Source organism: Anopheles merus, chromosome 2L (assembly GCF_017562075.2).
Source record: "Anopheles merus strain MAF chromosome 2L, AmerM5.1, whole genome shotgun sequence".
NCBI classification, from domain to species: Eukaryota; Metazoa; Arthropoda; class Insecta; order Diptera; family Culicidae; genus Anopheles; species Anopheles merus.
Window position 1 is genome coordinate 51,338,883 of NC_054083.1, and position 20,500 is coordinate 51,359,382.

General features: G+C 45.7%; 1 protein-coding gene and 1 long non-coding RNA gene across 5 annotated transcripts; both read left to right on the forward strand.

The window, feature by feature from the left end:
* The first annotated feature begins 1,077 nt into the window (after window positions 1-1,077).
* Window positions 1,078-20,348, forward strand: LOC121593647 (peptidylglycine alpha-hydroxylating monooxygenase). Of its 4 annotated transcripts, none has more exons than XM_041916210.1 (7): window positions 1,078-1,360; window positions 2,263-2,645; window positions 13,224-13,281; window positions 13,382-13,469; window positions 13,616-13,818; window positions 16,898-17,288; window positions 17,367-20,348. In XM_041916210.1, exons 2-7 carry the CDS (start codon window positions 2,298-2,300, stop codon window positions 17,533-17,535), a joined length of 1,257 nt encoding a protein of 418 aa, XP_041772144.1. In that variant the 5' UTR covers window positions 1,078-1,360; window positions 2,263-2,297; the 3' UTR covers window positions 17,536-20,348. The 4 variants fall into 4 exon arrangements, with proteins under 4 accessions (XP_041772144.1, XP_041772146.1, XP_041772145.1 ...); XM_041916212.1 differs by having other exon boundaries at window positions 1,078-1,280; XM_041916211.1 differs by having other exon boundaries at window positions 1,078-1,220.
* On the forward strand, window positions 8,485-11,664 carry LOC121593648. Its single transcript, XR_006004810.1, has 2 exons — window positions 8,485-8,719; window positions 8,787-11,664. It is a non-coding gene; the product is annotated as an uncharacterized LOC121593648 (long non-coding RNA).
* Window positions 20,349-20,500: the final 152 nt, after the last annotated feature.

Below are 20,500 nucleotides of genomic sequence, written 5' to 3' on the forward strand. Positions count from 1 at the left end.
TTCGCAGCCGCTGCGTGGAAACAACCCAACCAACAATTTCCGACGGTGCCCCGTGTGAAAAACATTTCTTATAAGATTTGCTTTAAGTTTTACACGCACATCGCTCCAGCACATCCTTTCACAGTGAAAGTCTGGACAGACTGATGATTATTAACACCCGTTTGAGCGCGATAACAGAAAAATCATGGCAGATCGAGAGAGAGAGAGAGAGAGAGAGAGAGAGAGAGAGAGAGAGAGAGAGAGAGAGAGAGAGAGAGAGAGAGAGAGAGAGAGAGAGATGGATAGAGTCGGTCCTGCGGAATCCGCATGCAAATGCTTATTTCTTATTTCATTACTTATTTAAATTCACATTATTACGGACTCAGTCGTATTTTCAAGTGTTGAAGTGTTGTGCGCATTGAAATAAAGCTGCGATAATCTTTCATAATTCAACATGAATATGTGATTTGCGTTGCTTTATTTCAATGTTTTTTTTTTTAATTTACAGCATTCAACATAAACAACGAGATACACGCAGTGGGACGGCTGTTTGCAAAGTGCAAAGAATAACGATTTTTTAATCTTATATATAAAAATATGTGTGGTTTGTGGCAAGATTGAGGATGCTATGTGTGCAACTGTGCTTTTAGTCTCAATAAAAGTGATAAATAAGTGATAAGTGATAATAAAAGTGATAAGTATCAGCTGATCGGCGGTTTGTATCGCGAGAGCGCCCCGTGTAATTTGAAGGCAAGAGAGAGAGAGAGCGCTGCGCGCGCTTACTCTCAATTCGATAAAAAAAAACATCTGCCATTCGACTCTGGCGGACAATACAACTTCGACGCAAACCCCTTCTTCCTGTTTCTACATGCCCTTCGCCTGTAAATTTCTCTCCCTTTGCCTGTCGGGTCATTTCTTGCCAGGCTACACGAGCGGCGTTGGGCCGACCAAAATCCAGAGAGACATGCTCTCTCGCTTTGGCACACAGGAAAGTTTTCCAGTAGCTTCGGTTTTGCTGCTTGGGGACGCTTGAGAATGTGTCAAACTTCGCAGAACGAAAAGCTGCGAAAGCTAACCTGCTCCGCGAGGCCTGGCAGAGAGCTTCTTTTGTATGTTGCCTTTCGCCGAACGGAACGGTCGTGTGGGCTAGCGCGACAGACTGTGCTGGTGCGTTTGTGTGGCGCTGTGGCTGCTTCTACTAACACTGGCTCTGGCTTTCACCAAAGAAGGCGTCGAGCGAGGTTGGTTGTGTTGACATTGCGAAAGTAAAGGCAGGCGGCCGCAGCCGTAGTGTGCAAAAGGTGCTCCGAAGGATAGTGTGAGAAAACCCAACCTTCCACACAGCTGGGAGAAGAATTCCGCGTGAATTAGTTGCCTGCTGGTGTGTATTGTGAAATTTAACACACATATTCATCGTGTAGCAAAGCAAAACGAAAGAAGAATTTGTTCTGAGCGAAAGAGCGTGACTGTGAAGGAACAACAGTTTGTGGAGTTGATTGTGTTTGAGCATCAAAGCGTAAATTGCAACAATATGTGTGGTGATTGTTTACTTCGTCAAGCGAACCTCTCTGAAGCTGTGGCAGAAGGAAGCTGCAGTGCCTCGGAGTGTTGTGGAATCCACATCCATAGTACTAGAAAAATCTTGAGCTTTACCTGTCTGTACCATGCAGAGCAAAGGCGCATTTTCCCATCCAAATCGCTTTACTTCTTTTGAGCGAAATTTCGTTGTAAAGTATCATGTTTAGCTTAGCTTTATTTTTAGCCTTCCGATGAGGCCACAGATGGAAGATTAAATAACAAGAGCGAAAAGGAGAGATTGGCTGTTTGAACTGGGGGAGTGCTTCCCTCTCATTCGCACACACACAGACAGACGGTAAAGGTGACGAAGAGAAAGTACCGTTCAACAGTTCAACGTTGTATTATTTTTTGGTTCGGCTTTGATTACCTTTCCATAACAATTTCCAACTAGAATCCTATTGGGTGGAAAATGCCATTGACGCGTTCAACCTGTTAGCGAATTCTTTGGGATAGCTCCGTCTCTTTCGCTCTCTCTCTCTCACTCGCTCTCGCACTTCAAGGTTACTAGCGAGTGTGACCCAGCTACGAAGCTTCAGTGTGTGTGAGAAAGCTTCTTCGCGCGCTTGTGATGTGCAGCGCTAGTGCACAGCAATCTCACCCTTTCCAACGCGCCCAAAATACAAAAGTGACCAAACACGTGCAATCAGTGTGCGTAGAACTATTATCTCCCTTCTCATCTTTCCGTTCCCACTCTTCTCCCCGTAGGTTACCTACACGTTAGGCAGTGTGTGTGTGTGTCTATGTGTGTGTGTGTGGCGACAGTGCTAAACAGTGAAACAATGCATCATCCACGAGTGTCGTCACGGTTCAGTCGCTTCCATATGGCAGCATCATCCTCCGACAGTAGCGAAATCATCCACAGCTCGACCAGCAGTTCCCAAAGTAGGCGCAGCAGCAGCAGCGACAGTAGCAGTAAAAGCAGTTATCAAAAGTGCAATCGTCCGCTGTCGACGAGGATGATGACGCTTTGGTGGTCGGTGATGGTCTGGGCCGCCCTGGTAGTTGCGGTCTGTGGGCTTCCCGAGGGTGGCGGAAACTATCCGGTCGGCAAGTTCCCGTTCCTGATGCCGAAGGTCGTCCCGTACAAGGTAGGACAATGCTGCAAAAGTGAACCATATCTGCTGAGCGTATACCGTTTCTTTAGAATGTTTTAGAGCATCAAAGGCAACCATGGAAAGCGCACACGGGCTGAGAATTTTCTGCCCCAAAGGGGACGTGTGGAGAAGATTGTTCCGGAAGGTCGAAGCAACCGTACCATATGGTAGCGAATTGTGCGTCAAGTTTCGTGGCCGACGGGAAGAGAAGGCATGATAAGATGCGGCCTACGCGCAATTTCACACACGCACACAATGTGTTCAGGGTCACGTAAGGGTGAGGGATGGGTTTTTGATAATGCTCCTTCAGTGGTGTTCCAGTTACATGAATCGTTAAGGATCGTCTTTTAAACTTAAAATTTAGAAACGATTGGTTCGATTTGGGGTGCAGTTTTGTTGCTTCACTCCCCATTAGTAATTCCCCTTTGGTAATGAAAAATCAGCCATAGACTCATAACGCGCACTTGAAAGTTCCTTATCAGAATCTGAGGAACCGTTTCTTCACAACAGAGCTACAGGGGGGAAAACTGTGCAAACAAAACCAACCACACAGCCCAAACAAAACAAGCAGCTGTGTTTGGGGGTATGTGTGCGTTGGAGCCCAAAACCACTTCGACACTTGTGCGCGTTGTTTTGCGCTCAACTGTGTTGTGTGTACGTGGCGCAGTGCGTTAGTTGTTGCGCCTAATCTAGAACATTGATCGATCGCCCTTCACTTTGGGAGGGTGCAGTCGGGGTGTGGGCAATAGGACACACAGCTTGCATTGAGTAACAGTGTAAGACGCTAGATCACCTTCACAGTGGACATCGGGTGTGCCTGTGTGCGTTTTTGTATGTTTCTTTAAAGCGTAGAGACTCTGGAAATTTCGATTACTTGATAGACACTTTAAAACTTTAAAAGAAAACCTTCCCTAAACAACCTTCCTTCGGTTCTTGTTTCTACTACCTGCCTGTTAACGTGTCACGCTCACCGAAACGGAAACGGCACAAAATCAGAACCTTCTTGTTCTGGTCGGCCAGTCCAGTCCCACTCCAATCCAAAGGGCCCGGTGTAACAACGAGCCGGTCAAGCCGGTCCTGTTTGCACAGATGATTATCGTTTCCGACATGCTATTGCTGTGGAAGGCGGGGGGAGACGGAGCATCTGCCACGCTTAACTGTGTACTCTTCCGGTAGATGGGTTGGAAAAGGTAAGGTAAGGGAAATTCTACTCCACAAACACCAACCAACGGTGGTGGTATTGTACATCGGTTAGCAAATGGGTTGTGAGTGTTTGTGGATCCCTTTCCCGGAATTAGGAGCAGCATCTTGCCAATGGTGTCCGCGTCAAAGGCACGATCTCGGTACTGGAGCTCTAGGAACTCTAGGTCGTCCAATTAGTAACAAAGTGTTACATTTCGCTCTAGCAAATTGGAACAGTTCAAACTTGTCCGTTCAAACTTTCATCTACAGGCCACACTGAGGCCAGAACGTTCAAAAATCGAATGTAAATAGTTTGCAATTGGAATGATACTATTGTTGTCTGGGTTAAAATTTAATTAAACAGTACATTCGCCCATCATCAGTTCTTGCTTACGATGTACGTCTTTTACTGCTCTTCTGACCCACACCAGAAAGGGTAGAACCTCCTTCAATTAGGAATACATATGTGTTCATTTGCTGCATATCAGCCTCAATCAGCCATTTGTTTGTTTAATTGAATTGGCGGGGGTGACCGGCGACGGAGGGAGGAGGTGGACATTATCTTCATTTGTTTCGATTTTGATCAATAGAATAAACATTAGCATTATTGGACACGGGCAGGGATCGATCATGAACAGCGACGATATTCGAGATAGGGGAAAAGGTTGTGTCGACGAACTGCGTGAGACTGTTTTGTTCTTCGTGTTTGTGTTCGTGGTATGGCTGCACACACGTGACGTAAGTGCACTTCTTTTATGAAAGGGTAACTTTGTATGACATTGTCGAAATACTAGCTTCTGGAAGTTGCAGCAGTCTTTCCCTCCAAACTTCCTCACATAGCAAAGAGAGCAGAAAATACACTTCCCACAAGAAGTTAAGTCAAACGAAGAATCCTGTTCCCGTGGCACGAGGAAGTGGCTCAAACTTTTCACCATCGTTCCGTCGTGGGCTTGTTAACGTGACGTAGAACCAGGGGCAAACAACAGATTTCTGTCAGATGCAACCCAGTTTCAGTTTTCCTTCACTTTGGGCCCGCACCAAAGTTACCACTTTGTTGCTCTTCGTGTGTCCCGTTCCCGTTCGTTAGAGCGAAGTAATTAGAGACTGACGGGGAAGGGGGCGGCACGATCGATTCCAGTCGATCCGGCGTTTGTTTTGGCTCTTTTCAATCAAGCTAATAGTCAATCGCCTTTACTCTCCTCAATGCCACTCACTGCCATCGACAGAGTGTCGGTTGGACAGTGAAAAGGGTGTTTGGATAATTGTTGTTGGCCCGAGTCCGAGAGTCGTCGAATTCGGTTCAATCCGGAATGGACCGGTGGTGCTTTACTTTTATCGTTCGTGGCACCGTGTTGCAAACAATTTCCATTACTTTGAAGCCGTTACATTGTAGCCATTTTGGCATAAGAGAAGGATGCACTCGAGCACACTAAAACAAAGCTCGTCATTATTCGTCGTTACAGTTTGTTTGTAACGCTTGATGATGATGATGGTGATGATGATGCATCAGGGTGGTTGTGTAGAGCATGAGCATAAACAAAAAAAAAGCCGTGCATGAAATTTAATTTTGAAGCTATTTTTAGACATTTCCATTCATTCTCCATCGCCCCACATCCGCCCACTGTTTCTGCAAACTTTTCTTTTCAATAGCCCAGCGCAGCGTGGGTGGACGACGGCACGAAAAGTTTCTGTGTGTGTGTGTGTGTTGAGGGCTGGTTGGGTGAAAAAACCCGCTTTTTCCGACAAATTTGCTTCCCCTCCCCCCTTTGGTCCATCGTGAATTTGTTGTGACACTGTGTGTGTATGTACGTTAACATCACTATTTTAAAATCTCTGGTTTTCCTTTTAGAAGGATTGATTTTGTTTGAAAAACATATTTAAAAAGCGCGATGAAAGTGTTAAAAAAAACAATAAAAATGTCAATATTTATAGCGTACACAGCGAAAAATCATACTTGCGACAAAGGGCCGAGCAAAGGCCGAGCCATTATGAATTTAATGTTCTTTTGTACAATGTATGAATGAATTCCTCCCTTCCACGGGAAAACGGCAGAACTAAATGTGAACAGTTTTCCCTTCCAATTGTTAAACGTTTGTTTGTATATCGACAAACAGCACAATCCGCATAGAGCAGCTCACTCACTCACGTCGTCAATTAGTGGAACGCACGTAAACGCAACACACACACACACACACACGGGCACTTTCTTTCGCGCGCGTGCTGGCACCACGCCAGCATTCGTGCCAGATTGTCCAGGCACCAGGGCCGGCGGAGGGTTTTTGGATTTTTGGGACGCCGGCATCACACGACCCGCGCGCTATGACGTCAGCAATAGAGCGAGACAGGGAGAAGGAAAGGAAAACCAACAGCGTTTTCTATTTCTTTTGCTGCCGGCATTTTCCACGCATTGGCGTTATTACGCACGTACGCAACAGTACCGCAAAGGCTTGGAAAGAGGCAGAAGCGGCTGAGGTTTTTCCGATGTTGATTCATACGAGAGCTAGCTCCCCCATCATGGTGTTGCCGGCAGTGTGGAGGAGAACGGAAACTGTAAGAAGCAGCGCACCGGGAGAGAGAGGCAACACGCTGGAGTGATGGAAATGACGACGGTACAAGTGGGCTCTCGGCACCGTATGTGGGCGTTTAGTGCCGGGCCATATTGGCACGGATTGGCATGGATGATGTTCGTCATTGACTGACTGTTTTTGTTGGGAAGGCTTTTTGGGACAAACGAACCTTCCTTTTTCAGCAGAGTGTATCGATTATTGATTTACTCTTTTTAGTCTGGAACGGATTGTGAACATACATCGCCATTGAACCATAAGGAAGCTAACATTTGTTTAGGAAGCTAACTGGAATTAATAATTTATCAAACTTTTTCCCACCTTTACTGGGGTGTCTTAGGGGCAGACCTGAGAAACCAAAGGTAAACTAAAGGGGATCCCTTTTTAGGCGTCATAATTTGGGTGTCATTAATTGAACCCCTTTTCCCCGGGCATGCTCAGGAAAAACGGCCCAAGAAGGCAGAAAACCCGAAAGCGTCGGTGGGTGATTAAGTTTGATGATGGAAAATTGCCTCCACCTGGGGGAGTATTGGTTGCTCCCTTTGCAGAAGGAGTGTAGGATTCATACCTTTCTTCGATTTCTCTCTCTCATTCGTTTCGAACGGTCAGGACACTCAGCAACACAAACACTTTGGCAATTATGGTTATAATCATTGGAAAAGTTCACCAAATCTTCTCTCGGCCCGGATTGTGGCTAGACGATCGGTTGAGAAGTGCCTCAGGGTTCAGGAGCAGAGAGAAGCATATGCATGACGATGAATATTCACAATCTAAAGTTGTTCGTCCTTCTTTTATGCTCTATGCTGGGACCTAAAAAGATGGGACAGTGAAAAGCTTTTATTTGGGAGCGGGAGGGATAGAAGATAGGAAAACAACCAAAGGAAGAGAGAGAGCTCCCCGAAAAAGCCCCACACCAGCGATTGTCAAATTATGCATGAATAACTTAAAATGATGTATCACACACGTGCCGCTCGCATTGTGTCCTTAATCCTGACGAAGAGCACTGAAATGCAGGGGGATGGAACAACAGGGTTGTTATTTTATCAGTAATAACGTGGAAGAAGAGGCAGTGCATGGAAAAGAAACACCTACAAGGCTGACATTAAGCTTGTTTCGCTAGGCAGTTCTAGGAATCGCGCCCGCTGTTTACGTCTATTTTTCTTAAAAAGAACATTAGAAGCCTCCTTGGATGTGTATTTTGTGTCACCCAGGCGTCGTTTGGCTTTGCGAGCAAATGGCAGTTTTGTAAGATTTTAGGGATATTTTTGTTAAAAAAAAACCCATATTTTTTTAAAGACAACTGGTTGCAAATAGGGCTACGATTGAATATTATTTAAATTGCTGCTTAACAAAGTAAGCATCGCGTAGTTGATTACACATGAAGTACAATACATGAAGTGTGGATCTAGTCTGTGTAGGATACGAGTGAAGATATTGCGTCCATCTTTCAGCTTTCTATTTGCCTCCGTTCCGCTGTGACCGTCGATTATAGTTCCCGCTGTGTTTGATTTCGACAATTTCGAGCCTGAGTATTACGTTCGCTTCGTAATGCTGCAATTGCCAGCTGTTGGTCGAGTAACGATATGAAGACGGCACAATCTGTAAATAAATGAAGAGAAGAAATGGATTAGTACAATATTGACGACAAGGTAATGACGTTTGCTATCCGGCCGGCAAAGTTGTATAGTCTTTCGGATTAGAAATTGGAGCCTATCCTTTCTACCTGGAGTGTGCTAATTGTCGTGAGATTTACCACAGTTCTGTTGCACTTGTTGCTAAGTTTGTTCCCTCTTGCAACACTGCTTGTTCCGATTGTTCCGGTGCAATCGGTGGTGGTTGCAATTGTCGTTGCTGCTGTTCGTGCTGGTCGTTCTCCCGCGGGCCATGATCGATTCGTAAGAATATGTAGTTACCCACATTATTCAGCCGAATGCCCGCTTTGGAGAGCATACAGAGAGAGAGACGGTTGCATACACTTTTGCAAAGCAAAGGCTTTTCGTTTGTATTTCACATCAGTTAACTTACGTAAATTCATCGTGAGATGCATCGGAGCTCGGATCTTCTTTGGCGGCGGTTTTTCATTCGGACACATTTTGTTTGCAGTTCACGACTTATCGCTTGAAACTGGCACTATGAAATGAAGATGCTGCACATTGCACAGAAGGTGAACAATCCTCGCGGAGTCTGGAGGATCGTTGCTAGGGGCAACGGCTGCCACGAAAACGGCGATAAAGAAGCTGAACATGGCCGGGGTAGATTAAACACATTTCTTCTACAAGACATTTGGATTGAATTGAAAGAGAAACAGACCCTGTGCCCTGAGTAGCTATTTCGAAGAATATGTTAGCAAAGTTGCATTCAATTAACTTACTTTTTTTTTGTTAATTAGCTTTTCGTTTTAGATTGTTTGATAAAACACGACGCCGCGTGTACCACGATTTATGGATAAACGGTTTGTCAAAATCGTACGTCTAATTGTACGAGTGTGTTCCAATCTGAAGGATAAAAGATGAATCCATGCTGGCAAGTATGGCTGTCAGAATCCATCACGTTCACCTTCCACTCCGATGTTCTACAGCAAGCCAAACCAATAAAAAACAGAGAAGAGACAAGAGCTTCATCAATCCATCAATTTGACACCGGCACCGCAACACTGATGAATGGTTTGGTGCCGGGTCGGAATGGAGAGAAGGTGTTGACATCAAAATTCGTTTCCCGCTCCCGGCACACTGATCTGCGACACGCGACATGCTTATCAAAATCTATTACAGCTTTTCTTTGCGGCAAAAGCATAAGCCGGTTTGCTAGAGTGTGCACTTAATGGTGAACGCGAAAGGAAACGAATGACATTAAGGATCACGACTCTCTTTGCGTCTTTCGATTTGTGCCACCACGAAGATGATGAACGAACTGGCTGGAGAAGGTATACGGAGGAGGGAATGTTGAAAAACATGCTGAAAACGCAGATACACATCGCAAACGTTTGCCGGCGCAATATTTTCCATCTTCTAACGAATCAATGCGTGTAGGTGCGGTGCTATTTTTGGACCACGCTTTCCACCACCACCGAGACGAGTGTGTTTGGGTGAAAGGGGATAAAGAAAGCATCGGGAAAATATCACGGGCGCCCCATCATCCTCGAACCACTCTCACTGTTTCGCACTCTTTCCGGTCAAACATAACTCAGCCTCGGCAGGATTCACCAACGCTCTCTTGTTGGGATATTTTGGATCTGGGAGGAAGGGTTTGGCTAATTTTAGACCTGCTTGGATGCTTTTTGAGACTGGATGGATGGTTATCGTACGATTCAGGGTGGGTTCAGGTTATGGTGGGAGCTTTTGCGGCCATACTCAAAACATCACCACAACAACCCGAACGGGTTTGTTTGTCCAGGGCTATTTGTGTTGGCGAATTATAGACCATCGATATGGTATGGTGCCTGATCTAAGCACTGCATGAAGAATGGACTGTGAAGTTTGCTAGAGATCGTGCTCGGAAAACGTCCTGTTACAAGGATAAAACAAGCAAAGTAGTAACCCTCAATCTGATCCATTGGCAAAGGGCTCTATTTTTCCCTTTACATTAGGTGTTTTGATTACCCTAGCTATGTGCATACCACCCTTACCGAACACATCCCCCTGAGTGTCAGTTACGTGGAAGGTTATTTAATCCACTCCCTGCGCTGCAGATGGATGTCTGAATTATAGAGAAACGTATTGTTGAGGGCGGCGTACTGTGATTCTCTTACCTCCCGGCGAGAGTGTACCGGAATTTGGATGAATCCTTTCCCCCCTCCCCCCGAACACATTTACTCTCGCGGGGCAACGCTTTTGCAATGTTAATGGAATGCTATACTGTTTGTTATGTTGTTATGCTGTAGGTAACCATTTCGTGGAATTGCGATTGATGGGTGTAACATACGTCGTGGCACTTGGCAATGATTTTTTCCTGTACTGCCTTCCAAGATACTATTTTCCTATTGAGCAGATTACACTTTTCCACGAATTTACCTGCGCAGCAGCTACTTTGTAGGAAATTCCTTTTAAAAGTGTCTTTTTTAAAACATCTAGGTATAACAAAAACGCCAGTAATTACCTCAATATCATACCAAAAGTAAGCGCCATTTTCTTTTCAGAGTTTTTTTTTGCCTAACCACCGGAGGTTGACGGAGAATATTTTTAATTACCATCTATTTTCGCTTTTAAACTAGCTTCTACAAAAAACTAGCACCGCCGGTTGCTTCTTTATTTCCTCGTATCCTTAAATTTTCCGTGGGCAGATAAGGCTAATTATGGAAATTAGTGAAACGGACGGTTTGCTTGCTTGCTCTCCCTTGCCTCTTGCTTGGAATTTTCCCCAATCACGATCACACTTTACGCCAGTGTGGGTGGTGTTGGCTGGTATTACAGAGGCCAGCCATACGAGAGGCTAAAAAAGAAACCCCCTGGACCATTGGGCCGCCGCTGCAGCGCACGGTAGAGACAAACGAGTTTTGCTTCGGTAGCTTCACGTCCCACGAGCGGAAGTTTGTATGGTTCTTGGCACGACGATTGAATCCCTGAGTGGGTAAGGGGGAAGGGGATCCCTGTGGATGAAGGTCCTTTTTATCGTTATCCGTAATCACGACCGAAGGTGTCGAAATGAATAATTAAACCCGCTCTACGTGGGATTTTCGTTTTTCTTGCCCTTTTTTACAGAATGCTACCGACTGCTGTAATTTTACATGGGAGACTTTGCTGCTGAATGATTTGTGGAAAAAAGCTACTCCCACTCACCCCGGGGTGGGCTTGATTGCATCACATCCCGCGAGAATAATTAACTCCCGCACTGAATCGGTTGCTGATGATTGTGATTGGAACAGAAATATCAGAACCGGGCTGGTTGTCGGCGTGACCTTTATCGAACCGGGTGGCATTTCAATTTTAAATCGCTCCATGATGTCCATCGAACCATTTGCCGATGATGCAAACACAGCCTTGTGCAATCGTACTGAGAACGTCCTGTTAGATGTGTGTGTGTGCACGTACTGGACATGCGGGGTCATGTCCTTCCTTCCGGTGGAAAATGAACTTGAAAATGTATTTTCTATCTGTGAACCATATGCTCCGTATGTATCCCATAAGCTACGCCATTAGTGGCCATTTTGCTCTGCGGGTCGTTTGCTTGCTCCCGCTCCCATTAGCTCACAAATTGGATGTCCTTTTGATACGGGGCTTTTTTTGTTGTTAAATATGATCACCAAATCCAATAAAGCTCGAGAAGGAGGAGAGTAAAAAGGGTTCTGGGGAATGGAACTGATCAGCGCGGAGTATGCAAAATATGGTATCCCGTTATACCTCGATTAACCTGCACCTCCCCCCCCGCAAAGGGGGTGGCATAGCTTGTTGACCTCCGCAGCGCATATGACCTCGAGTGAAAGTGCTGCCGTGAGCCTGCAGGTCAAAGAAATGCAAGAGCGAGCAAGAGCGTGGCACAAAGCAATATGAGATCGTTAGCAAATGAATGTATTCCATATGTTGGTTGGAACGGTCGTGCGGCGGGCGGATGTGTGCGTTCCGGATTGTGCCGTGTGGACGATGAGACTGGATTTATTCCTCCAAATAGCACAGCATCTCTTCCCTGCGATACATTACGGACTGCCTTTCGTGGCTGGCATCCTGTGGCATGTTCGGTGTAATGGAAAGACTAAACTGTGTTTGATAGGGGGAGGTACAGCGCGTTTCTATCATTCTCTCCTTCTTCCTCTCTCCCCCTCTCTCTATTGGGAAAGTTCTCGAACGCAGCTTTTCCTCGTTGTACGTCGTTATCTCCCGAGATATTTTCCCCCTTGTTACTTTCAATTTATTTCGACGAACGAACGTCATTCGGCTCTCCAGCGGGAAATGGAGCCCAGCGCCGGGGAGTTGTTTTTTTTTTGGTCGGTGTGCAAATGGTGAGTGGCAGTGAATGTGAATTCAATTTAGGTTTTCGCCAGCATGATGTACTGCTGCTGCTGTTGCTGCTGTCGTGCCCCGTCGTCCGCGTAAGATGCGCAGATTATTCTCGTGCAACAGGTACCGGTCCCAAGGGAGCGGGTGGGTGCGGTATACTGCAGAGTTCATTTGATTAAAAGCATCCATCTCGTCGCCTAAGCGTGGCACAAGCTTTCGACAGGCGATGGACACGGTGGTATAAGATTTTTTTTGTTGTGTGTATAATATTTTAATCGAACCATCGTTTGCGCGAGAGCGTTGCGCTTGTTCGCTGTTGACGCGCAAATGGAAAATAAACAGCGTTTCCTCCCCGATAATCAAAACGGGACGGTTTCGGTGGGTTTCGGCTTCAACTTTGCCATTTTATGATTTGCGGTTACGCTGGGGATACATTAATACAACGCTGGGTCCGATAATCGATAATGTCGCAACATTCAAAAAGCCACTTTTGCGCTTTTTCCGAGTTGTTGGAAGTCAATGTTTTATTGGTACTGGTAACAGTAATCGATAGAGAAATATCAAAAAGGGAAATTCATATTGAATGTGTGGTTCAATTTTGGTCAATTATTGAAATATTCACACGAACAGACGCTTTTTATTGTTGCTTAATAACATTAAATGCGTTCCGGTAGTGGGAAACTGAAATGTGACGTACGGTAATTTGAGAACAACGAAACCATTTATTTTACTAATGAGATGCACACACACACTCATTGGATTCGACGAATCAATTCCAACTTTGTCTTGTCAGAACAACTACGTCGAACTTTACCGACAAATTGTACGTTCCAGCTGTACTAATTCCGTTCTTTTTTTTTGTCTGTTTGCTTTTCTCCCCTCCCCTCCCCCACCAGCCCGAACTCTACCTCTGCACACCGGTGAAGGTGGACTACACCAAGAGCTACTATATTGGTAAGTGCTGTGTGTGTCTACAACCCAACCTCTATTAGCTATATTAACATACTTTTCCATTCCTTTCTTTCTTTCTTTCTTTCTTTCTCTCCCACAACAGTGGGCTTCGAACCGAACGCCACCATGGCCACCGCGCACCATATGCTACTGTACGGCTGCGGTCAACCCGGTTCCGAATCGGCTGTATGGTAAGTTGCTTCCGGACGGCCAATGGGGAGCAATTTATCCCCCCAAAAATGTCACCCCTCCAAAATGATGAAGTAGTGGTAGCGTTCCCGGGGCATTTTAACAATGCTGCTGTCACGGTTTTGTTTGTTTCTTTCCATTTCGGCAGGAACTGCGGTGAGATGGCGGGCGGTAGCGAGGAAAGCGGCAGTCCCTGTGGAAGTGGCGCACCGTCGCAAATTATCTACGCGTGGGCCCGTGACGCACCGAAGCTGGAGCTGCCGGAAGGCGTCGGTTTTAAGGTCGGCAAGGACTCGCCGATCCAGTACATTGTGCTGCAGGTCCACTATGCCCACATCGATAAGTTCAAAGGTAAAGCATGTGGTGCCAGAGAGAAAGAGACCTGTAAATCCTCAAGCTCTGTGTGTGTGTTTGGTTTGTGCCTGTTTGTTTATCGAAACTTTCCTGACGTAGACGTAGACGGCTTTCAGCGCACGCGAGGTTGTTTACTTGCAGTGTTACTTTACACATTAAAATGAACAAGGGAGGAAATCGCACACCAGAGTTGATGGTGGTGGTAAATCAACCGGGCTTTTCACCCAAGAGCGCAGGGAGGTATCTCATCTCGGAGGTTGTGAAATCCATTTGCACAAACACCCACGGACAGGGGTTTTCCCACCGCATGCTGAAGGATCGCAGCGCTGCCAGCGGTTAGAAATGAATCAAAATTTTATGACTCTCCCTCCCGGCCACCCTTCCGGGCTTCATTGCGCTTTCCACTTTGGCGGGCAGAAGAAGGAAGCGTGCTTAATTGAGTTCTGCGGAGGGAGGTGGGTCGTGTTTCTCTTGCTAGATACTTGCGGGAACTGCTTTTCCTACCAGTTGGGAGATAAACCGCGCCAGCGCGACGACCGACCGTGTCGTAATGCGTGTGTAGGTGGCAGGTAATTCCGAGATAAATGCCATCGCTACCTACGCGCTTATCCCGGTACCAACCGGTAGACACAAAGGCCATCCCATCGTGGGGGTAGGGTTTCGTTACGGAACGTACCAGAAAGGACATACGCGGTTTGTGCAATCCCAGGCCAAAAGGAAAAACAGCGAAAAGCTAACCAAACAGTAGCTTCTCGAACATGTACTCTCGGTTGCTCAATATTCGAGAGCACCGGGGGTGGAAAATGGAGAAAGGAGTAGTAAAAAAAAACAGTAACCCAAAATTTGAAGGTAGGAGCAGACATCCTCCTCCGAGTTCCTGCAGCGTGTTGGTGTTCGCTGGCAAAGTTTGTTCACGCATATTGCCACCGGAGGCAAATTTGGTGTGGTAGATTGGAAAGTTTTGCCATCCCATTGGATCCGCAAGGCATAACTTTTGGTTCCTCTCGCTCTCCCTCTCCCAGTGGGAAGATATGGTGGAAAGGACTGAATGGATGGTGGGCACAACCAACCCTGGAGGAAGAAATTAATTGTGCTGTCGTTTACGGTGGAAGCTCATTTTTAGTACCTGCAAAAAGAAGAACATACCCAGGACCACCGGGTAGGACCACCGGAAAAGAGGAAACAATTTCCCATCCGTCAGAAAGGGGAAGGGCACCTCGCAGTTCGCCTGCCAAAACGATTCATATTTTATTATGCACGCAGTGGATTCGCTCCACTCTCTCTGTGGTTTGACAAAAGTGACTGCATTCCTTTCACGAACCTCTCGCGCCCCTCGCGTTTATCGTCGTGTTTTTCAAACCTGTCACGAACGGCACCTGTTGAAATGTCTTGCGGAAAAAAGGTGTACGACAAAGCAGTGAGGAGGGAGTGGGCGAAAATATATTACCAACCACCACCCTTTCCTGTACTTCCGGATGTCCTTCCTTTCAACTTCAACTGCCGGTATCTTCAGGTCACGCAGCACCATAAGCAATGTAAATCAATGCTACAATCCTTCAAATTTCGTCTGAACTGACTGACAGAAATGTGCACATTTTTGGCAGGATATTTTATGTAGAAAAGCAACTCGGAGAAGAATGTTTGGAAGTAAGGCGATTGTAGAGACGCGGGTAATACTTTAATTGCGGATTAATGGGCAAAATAGTAGTGAAACTTCACGCGAAAAACAGATGGTAGTGAGCAGAGATAGAGCCATTCTTAAGCCTTGTTGATGCCTCGCGGGCTGTATTGGTAGTGTTTGTTCAGTAACCAGAAACCGTTACCGGGGTTGTGGGTTTACTTGTTGTGCCCTTTTTCCTGGAACCATTTGATAATCTTCTTCAAGCAAGCGAACGACCACCATCATCATCGAGACACGGCAAAAGTCAAGTAGCAGAGAGGCGCCGATGAGCAGCCCTGAAGCAAAAGGCGAATGAATGGTGGCGGTGTAGGTTGTTAGCTTTTTGGACATTGCCAGTTCAATGTTGCTCGGGAAAGTGAGCTGTTACTGTATACTACTGGCCAAGTTGGTGGAAGGTTTAAGCTACCTGTCTATTGTCTCCGCCTTGTCAGTTACGCTCCGATTCGGTGCTACATTTAAATCCCACTCCATGACACAGTATTGAAGCGGGGGTTCGGTGAAACTATATTTATTGCTATTGTAATTCATTTCATCCCCAAGCCAGAATTCCCGAGATGGTCGTCGTTGGGACCTTGAAAACTTGGAACTTCGAGTTGCGAGACTACGTGCTCTAGGAAACGTTCTCGGGGCCACTGAAAAGCTGTGGCTTCGGCAGACTTGATATCCACGGGTTGGTTGGGGTGCAGCAAGCAGCAGTGATTTGATAAATCATTCATGAGGTACGCTCCAGGAACTGCACCGACGAAAGGATGTAAAGATAAGGTGCTGTACCGTTTGTGCGTGTTCCATGCGACTGGAGCATAGCAGTGGGTTGAAGGTCAAAACATAAACCTGGTGGAAACGTCTTGCCCCTTTATCTTACCGTATAATGACTTATTTTCCCCATTAAAACGAACTCCTTTTTCTCGTGCTATAAAGTTTTCCTTATTCGAATTGAAAATTCCATCCAGCTATTGGAATGTTGTGGCCTTTGTGGCATTCGACACCCCGGGCGTTGCATTCTCATTGTGGATGGAAAATCGTTCGATTGTGAATAATGCAATTGAGTTTGTGTGTGTGTGTGTCCGGCTGCTGTCGTGTGCAGTGCATGTTATTCATTCAACCGAATGCTCCAGGATGAGTACTCGCACGTGCCCTGTTGATGAGAGGAAAAGCAGAAGCTACGTTGCACTCCATAAAGCTTCGTACTCTTTGGAGTGTAAAGTAATAAAAACTTGTTGGTAGGTCGTGTATGCAACAGATGGGTGATTGCGATTTGTAAATCCCTCGTCCAATTAGTTTGTGTGCTCCGTTAATTTACATTCATTTTAAGCTTTGTCCTACCAACTCCGTTCCCCTTGCGGGTTATGTGTTATCTAAAGCTTAATTAACGTTTATCCCTTCTCCCCGCGCCAGATGGAACCACGTACGATGACTCGGGCATATTCATCCACTACACCACGAAACCACTGTCGAAGCAGGCCGGTGTCATCCTGCTCGGTACGGCCGGCTACATCCCACCGATGGCAACCGAACACATGGACACGCTGTGCGACATCCAGGAGGACAAGGTGATCCATCCGTTCGCCTACCGCACGCACACGCACAGCTTGGGCCGAATGGTTTCCGGCTACCGGATTCGAAAGGACGACGCCGGCACCGACCAGTGGACGCTGCTCGGCAAACGTGACCCACTGACGCCGCAGATGTTCTATCCGGTCGAGAGCCGGGATCCGATTCGCAAGAACGATCGACTCGCTGCCCGCTGCACCATGGAGAGCAATCGGACGCGCATCACGAAAATTGGGTAATTACTTCGAGGGGAGCGGTTTGATAAGCTTCATTTACTAACGTCTGTCCGTATATTGCTGTCCTTTTTTTGCAGTGCCACCAACGAGGATGAAATGTGCAACTTCTATCTGATGTACTACGTGGAGAACGATGAACCGCTGCAGATGAAGTACTGTTTCAGCAACGGGCCGCCACTGTTCCGCTGGAGTAATCGTGAAACGGAATTAAATCACATCCCCGATTACGATTCGAGCCATCTGTAAGGCGTGTGTGCCGGGGCTAGGGCATGGACGTTAACAGTGACCACAAGCACACATGGAAGCTGCCGGCGGGTCGGTACTTGGAATGAGAAGACAATGCGGATGGTATTCCCAGTACTGGGACGCTCGGTCCATTTTATTAGGTGGTCTTGCTGCTGCTGCTGCTGCTGATGTGCTGAAACTCAACATTCAACATTCTCTCTGATTCACTTCCCCCCACTTCTCTCTTTCCTTATGTCTCCACATTCCCTCCCTGAGAAACACACACACGTACACAGATACATATTGTACAGTCGAATTGGCTGACCCAGGTCCTAACTAACCAGTGCGAGGAGAGCTATATTTTTCGAGGAAAATGCTAAACTTCAAAGTACGAATTTTCATATCACACAATTTTAACCAAACGGACGGACGGACGGATGGACGGACGCGCGCACGTGGTTTGCGTAAAGAGCACGCATAAATACGCATTTATACTATACACATATTATCGAGCAAACTCCATCGCTCTATCTCCCTTCTGCTGCAGCAAGAGAGTGTAGTGAGATGAACGATTCTAATAATCCCAATTTTAATAGGCGAATGCAAGGATAGAAGGGACAAGCGGCACAAGGAACAGGGAAGCTAGTCATGCTAGTCACATGGGAATTTGGTTTCACGTACGTCACGCTTTCCTTTGACCACGCTTGTTGTTCAGTTCACTTGTTTTGGGCAATGTTACTGCATAGAGCCGGGAGCGGGATGATAAAGAGACTTTAATGTATGCAATCGATGGTACAAGAATGATGCAGAACGGAACGGTTACTTAAAGGGCGAGGTGTGGGGTATATTTTACAATCAATCTATTATACACAAACAATAGAAAGTTGTTAAATTTTACGCATGAATGTTGCTAGTTGCAGATGTATGTGTATGTGTCCCCAGACGTGCCTGAAAGGGGGCGCTTTGGGATCGCATAGTGAGTGAATGTTATTGATGGGATTTATTAAAAAAATGGATGTGATTAGAATGACCAGAGCAGTGGTGTGCTAAACAAAGAGAGGGAGGGAGAGAGGGAGAGAGAGGGAGAGAGAGAGAGAGAGAGAGAGAGAGAGAGAGAGAGAGAGAGAGAGAGAGAGAGAGAGAGAGAGAGAGAACGTAATCTGAATTGATCCTATCCGGACAAATGCAAAGCAAAATGTCCTTTATGAATTATTTATGCGTGTTGTTAGTAGGTTAAGAACTAGACACAGGTAGACTCAGACTTCTTATCCTCTCTTTCGACTAACGATTTCATTTGCCAACACAATGAGCAATCACACCGAGAGAAGGTGGTACATTCCTTTTACGATTTACACACTTGCATTTATTTTCATGCCATGGTGCAACAAACAATTTCTCAAAAAAGCTTTATGACTCTCCAATCTTATGATCCGATCCGATGAAAAGCTGGCAGACCATTTTGTATTTCCGCAAACGTACCACACACACATACACACATACATACACAAATGAAAGGAAGACTCTTCTGTAGTGTTGTTCGTTTTGTAGATAATTGTAACATTATATAAAGCAAAAACAATGTGTAAGGACTATAAGCAAAGTAGCTCTCCCCCCCCCCCCCCCCCCGGGCCACGTGAGAAAAGCGGCATCGTCCCCTCCCCATATATAGCCGTCTTTTAAAAAAACAAAAACAGCTATCCTCAAGTAAGATAAAATAATAACTGTGGTAGAGAGAATGAACACATGAACATATGGTGACTTTCTGTGCCCCGGTGTAGATCCGTACTGCTGTTTGTTGTTGCCATCCTCTCAGGCATCATAAGGTGGGCAGTCAGACGCAAATCATGAAACATAAAGACTTTTCTTAGAAACCCGAACTTTCGAGCACACGATCATCATTCAAACACGATCGCGGTTTTGGAAGGGCAAGTAGAGAGCTCGAAACGCGTCAAACGAACGTGGGTGATTGTTTTGAGCATATTATATGATAATACAAAGCAAATGAGACAGGAACCACCTAGAGAGAGAGAGAGAGAGAGAGAGAGAGAGAGAGAGAGTATGAGGGTGCGGGAAGCGTGTGTGTGCAGTGAAATTATGTATAGGGTAAAATATCTGTATCAAACAAACAAAAAACCACACGAAGATCAGGAAATTTAGAGGGAAACATATAGAACATGATAGTGAGAAATGCATATACACACTTACACCGATAACACACAATTGCGTAGACAGAAAGGACATATTATATATACACCCTTCCCTCCCCTCCAACCACTAAACAAGGTACCATATATATATACATATACACACACAGCATACACACTATAAATTATATAAAATTATATACATTCGTCGTGTCGGAAGAAACTACCATTTTATTCAAAGTACCAGCAAATGGTGTGGGCACGAAGACGACAATGGAATCGTGCAAAAACTAGGGACTTGTAACTTGGCTGCTTTTAAGAAGAAACACCCTCTCCCTTAAGAAAAGACTCTGAAAGATTAGTGCATTTAATACATTTTTTGTGTATGATTTCTGTGTTCCTGATGCTCCCCTTTATTTTCTCCAGTTTGCAACTGGAATGATTAGTTCAGTTGAATTCCATTATTTTACAGACACAATGTAGTACACACGTGGGATTTGTATGCAAACAAAAGAGTAGAGGTTTGCAATCAATAATAATAATTATCATCTTGATGCGGCACCACCTGTAAGTGTGGTGCCAGGCAGGGTCCTGTACAGTGCAGTAATCTCTAACGTATGTAAATCCTTTATTAAAACAGCATTGCACAATAAACAGGAAGAGATACATATATTATTCATATTCATAGAAATCATCGCGCCTCCCAACCCGATGTTTTTATTATGATGCATGGCCCACCTCACCCCACTGACTGGTGTCTCTGTGTGGTTGTGTGTGCGTGTGTTTCCCCGTTATAAAAATATTGAGAAAGTAGGCTATGGATGGAAAGTTACCTCGCCCCG

Coding starts and splice junctions, on each gene's coding strand:
- LOC121593647 (XM_041916210.1), top strand. CDS start 2,298: ATGTGTGTGTGTGTGGCGACAGTGCTAAACAGTGAAACAATGCATCAT. Junction 2,646..13,223: donor CGAAGGTCGTCCCGTACAAG/GTAGGACAATGC, acceptor CTCCCCCACCAG/CCCGAACTCTACCTCTGCAC. Junction 13,282..13,381: donor CACCAAGAGCTACTATATTG/GTAAGTGCTGTG, acceptor CTCCCACAACAG/TGGGCTTCGAACCGAACGCC.